Source organism: Mesitornis unicolor, unplaced genomic scaffold, assembly GCF_000695765.1.
Source record: "Mesitornis unicolor isolate BGI_N332 unplaced genomic scaffold, ASM69576v1 scaffold38631, whole genome shotgun sequence".
NCBI lineage: Eukaryota > Metazoa > Chordata > Aves > Mesitornithiformes > Mesitornithidae > Mesitornis > Mesitornis unicolor.
In genome coordinates, this window is record NW_010166461.1 from 1 (window position 1) to 4,246 (window position 4,246).

General features: G+C 47.9%; 1 protein-coding gene across 1 annotated transcript in view; it reads right to left on the reverse strand.

The window, feature by feature from the left end:
* Window positions 1–2,475: 2,475 nt before the first annotated feature.
* The window catches only part of LOC104548841 (fibroblast growth factor 18), a gene marked incomplete at its 3' end in the record, with an annotated part of 27,080 nt that continues 25,309 nt past the window's right edge, over window positions 2,476–4,246 (reverse strand). The window contains exon 3 of the mRNA XM_010194969.1: window positions 2,476–2,656. Coding sequence (XP_010193271.1) covers window positions 2,476–2,656 — 181 coding nt within the window. The remainder of the gene's footprint in view (window positions 2,657–4,246) is intronic.

Here is a 4,246-nt window from a genome sequence, read left to right on the forward strand (position 1 = left end):
GTCACCTCGTCATAAAAGGAGATAAGATTATGAAGAGTGAGTCTGTGTTGCCCTTGCCTGATGTTACCTTCTCGTAATGGGACTGGGTTGTTGGGAGAATTCAGGGCTGGAGTCTGCTCATGTTTCACCTCCACAGGCACCTTTTCCCACATCTCTTGCCTGTTCTCAGACATTGGCTCTTGCTCCTCCTCCCAAAGCCTTCCCCGGGCTGCCATCTTTTAGACATCAATCCACATCACCTCCACCATCACAGCGGGGACAGGGTTAGGACACCAGAGAAGCTATGGGAGACTGCCCTGCCTGCAAGGGCGACGCAGCCAAGGAACGATCTGGGCAGTCCCAGTGCTGAGCCTGGCTCTCACCCACCACAGAGGCAGGGAAAAGAAAAAGAGCAGGAGGAAAACCAGCCATCTGTTGTGCAGGAGGAAAGGGGTCCTCCTCCAGAGGCAGATCCCACCAGCAAGACGGAGATGTGGATCAAGAGTTTGCAAATGTTGAGATCCCCAGACCTGGTTTAAGCCTCTCTCTGGTCTTGATCAAAGGTTACTCTGTAATAATGCCTCAGGGGGAGGGGTTCCCAGCACATAATGAATCCTGTGTCATTGCCTTTGTATCCAGTTTTGGCTGTAACACAGATGGTTCTCACTTCAGTAACTCTGACATCTCTCCCCCCTTCATTATCACAGCTAGGAGCTCTGCATGGTCACATCCTGGACCTCCATGCCCCACCTCACTGTCTCCCCGATTATCATGCTCCGACTGTTCCCGTGCCAAGCAAGATGATGAACAGATTTCCATAACCTTTCAGCAGGGCCAGGGATGGGAAGGCTTTCCAGCTTGACGCATCAAGGAGTTTTATTAGGAGGCGCGGGGGAGGGAGCACGCAGGGGTGTCAGCAAACGGTCTCCACAGCCAGAGCTCGGGGCTGTTAGAGGGACACCAGCAACCAGGAGTGGAGACATTTGGTGGTGAGCAGACACCAGGGACCTCCCCAGACAGGAAATCCCAGGCTCTGCAATTGTACAGCATCTCCACTGGTCATGAGCATGTGCCTGCAGCAGGATTTGTTGTTCAGACACACTTGCATATGTATGAAGGGGACAAGATGGGCTTTGACACATAAATTAGCACTTGTCAGCTGCTCACGGGCACACTTCCCTGCTGCACCCCACTGTAAATGCTGCCTTCTTTTATGGAGGAAAACTACATCACAGTACCTGACAGGCACCCTGGGCCTGGAGAGGCAGCAATGAGCAGGCAGCGACTGGTTTACATATCAAACCTTACGAGGATGAATGCAGTAAAATGACACAATAATTAGCAGCCAAGTGGCACTTTCCACTCCTGTTTTATCTGGAAATTTGGGAATGACAAAGGACAAGGTTGATGAAACCTCAGGGCAGGGCTTTCTCCACGAGATTGGGTGACTCTATGTGACAGCCATGGGGGTTCCTTTCACAGCAGCCAGGTGTTTTCTAGCTGTGACCTCCTGTGGCACAGCTCGTCCTGCTTCTGGGGCCATGTTGGCAGCGGCAATAGCTGCTCTCTGTGCTGGCCACGGCATGTGCCTCATCCTGCCTGAAGCTCCCCGAGGGAACAACCATTTCCAGATTTTGACTTGCCAGCATCATAGCCCACCTCCACCTCACCAGTGCTGCCTATGAAGTCAACCTCACGTGAACGTGCGTGCTGGCCAACACACACACACATCTCTGCAGCAATGCAGGAACACATGGAGCTGTACATCCACAAAAGAAAACAGAGCAGTTCTCTGAACAGCCCTAAAACCCTTCCAGCAAACATCCAGATACACGAACAAAAGTATCTCTGCCGCAGCCATCTCAAAATGTACCAGAATTACACATTTTTTTCGTAATTCAGTCTTCTAGGAGCATTTCTAGCATGTTGTTTTGTGCAAATGAGAACAGCTGGACATGCTGCTAGCCCGTGGGAAGTTCAATTATTCACATTCCTGCAGAATCCACATACCCCAAAATTCAGCTTAAGCTCTAGGGTACTCTCAAAGCTCCAACATTTGCTTAATTTCAGCTCAAATCAAATATGCCTCCTGCCTAGAAAGACAAGAGTGCTTCATTGAAGCACTGGATTCACCCAAACTTGAGCCCAGAGTTCAAGGGGAAAGAACATTCCCAGTCACCACCCCGAGTATCACTTATGAGTTACAGCAGACATATTGTGAACTCATTCATGGAGCAGAGAAAGATTTTTCTATTCAAGCACCATTATTCACCAATAAATTGGGGCATGACGCTACTGTGGAAACTGCTGGCTGCTGGACACCAGGCTGACAGCTTGCTCCAACACAACAAAACCCATGTAGCCTGGAAAGGGTTTTTTTGCTTTTATCCTGTTTTTTATTGCTGCTCTTATTTTTCTGCCAAGAGGTTCTCAGCCCAACATACAGGATTAAAGCCCTTGACCTGGTATCTGGGTGACCTCAGTAATTATTCTTACCATATTTATCTCCATCTTCTCCTTTGGCACTGATCCTCCTGCCGAGCACTTGGATGTGTTTCCCGCTTGTCCTGCTGTAGAGCTGATAGAGCCGGAGCTGCTTCCTGCTCACGTCATCCCTCGCTCGCGTCTGGTTCTCCACATGTATCCGAAAATCTACATTCTCCTCAGCAGCAAACATCTGAAAGCAGATAGGAAGGGGAGAGAGAACAGAGGAGATCATGAAACAAAAATAAGCATCTTGAACAAAAACACTGCACATCAACCTGGCGCAAGAGGATGCGGATTTGGCTGCCTTTCACTTGACAGCTGCGGCCGCGGTATCAGGCACTCAACGTGTAATTCTACCCAGAGCTGGCTGTCGACAGTAAACCAAACCTGGGTTTTTACAATCAAATTGGGTGGAGGGTAGGTTGAGTAAAAACTTCTGCTTGGTCCTGCTTTGATTTAATCCTGGTCAGCCACAGTGGCCATAAATTAGGTTCTCCTTTGCATATGTACAGTCTCAACTAGGTTACGCAGACATGTATGGGAGAAAGGGGATGGACAACTCAATTTCAGAGTTTGTGCTTCACCTTCAGCAGCTGCATTGATTCCCCAGATTAAGTGCAGGGAAGAAGTCAAGTGAAAAGCCTATCTATGCTCTGTTAGCAGACTGGACTCTAGCAATGCACAGGCATAAAATCTACTAAGATAAAAGCGTTGCTTTCGTCACCCTCACTCTTCTGTCAGCTCATTGGTGACTGTCTATGTATGCATCTCTGTGAGCTACTAAGATAAAAGTGTTGCTTTCTTCAGCCTCACTCTTCTGTCAGCTCATTGGTGACTGTCTATGTATGCATCTCTGTGAGCCTCAACAGAGACACAGCTTGGGGAGGGATCACGAGGACCAGCAAGAGCCAAGCCAGCACATCCAGCCAGGAGGCCACTACCAGCAGGGGTCTGATTGCTTCAGCCAGTTCATCTGTTTCTTCTGGCCAATGGATTAAATTAACCTTAGTTCACTATAGTCTTAAAATATTACCAGAAACTTTCTCTGTCACATCTGCCCTTCTCTGGAGATCTTGTTTCCTATCTTAACTTACGGTTTCCAAGAAACACTGAAACAGGATTCCTGCTTTTGTGTCCAGAGCGTCATCCTGCCTTACCCAAGGTCAGAGGACCACACACCCAAGATGTTCTCAAGATGCCCTCTGGAAGAGGAGGCTGGGCAGCATCACCCAAAAGCACTTCATACCCAAACAACATGAAAGCCCAGAAATCACTCCACAATCTGTCTCTGAGAGCATCTGCACCACGACATTTAGTGGGCATGGTGGTGCTGGGTTGACAGTTGGACTTGATGATCTTGGAGGTCTCTTCCAACCTTAATGATTCAATGATTCTGTGATCTGCACTGCCCACTCCAAACTCATAGAAGTACAATATTTTGGTGGCACACTCCCTTCACAGGGAGTTTCAGGGAGTTTTAGGTTTCAGAAACCTAAAGTAAAGGATGTTTGAGTGGCACACACATAAAACTACCACACAATAGGCAATTATTAATTTGATCAAGACAAAGATTATTCATATTCTACTCACTGCTGGTGAGCTCTAATGCTGCACACCTCTTGCATGTAAGAGACAAAATCCACCACAAAATAAGAATCATATGGAAATTTAATGATGCCTATAAGAATCACATGGGAATTCAACGATAGCCTAGGTTTGGGGCTGGCAGAGGAACATTTACTCCTAGCAGAGTTACTACTTCTTCTCCTAGCACATTCCT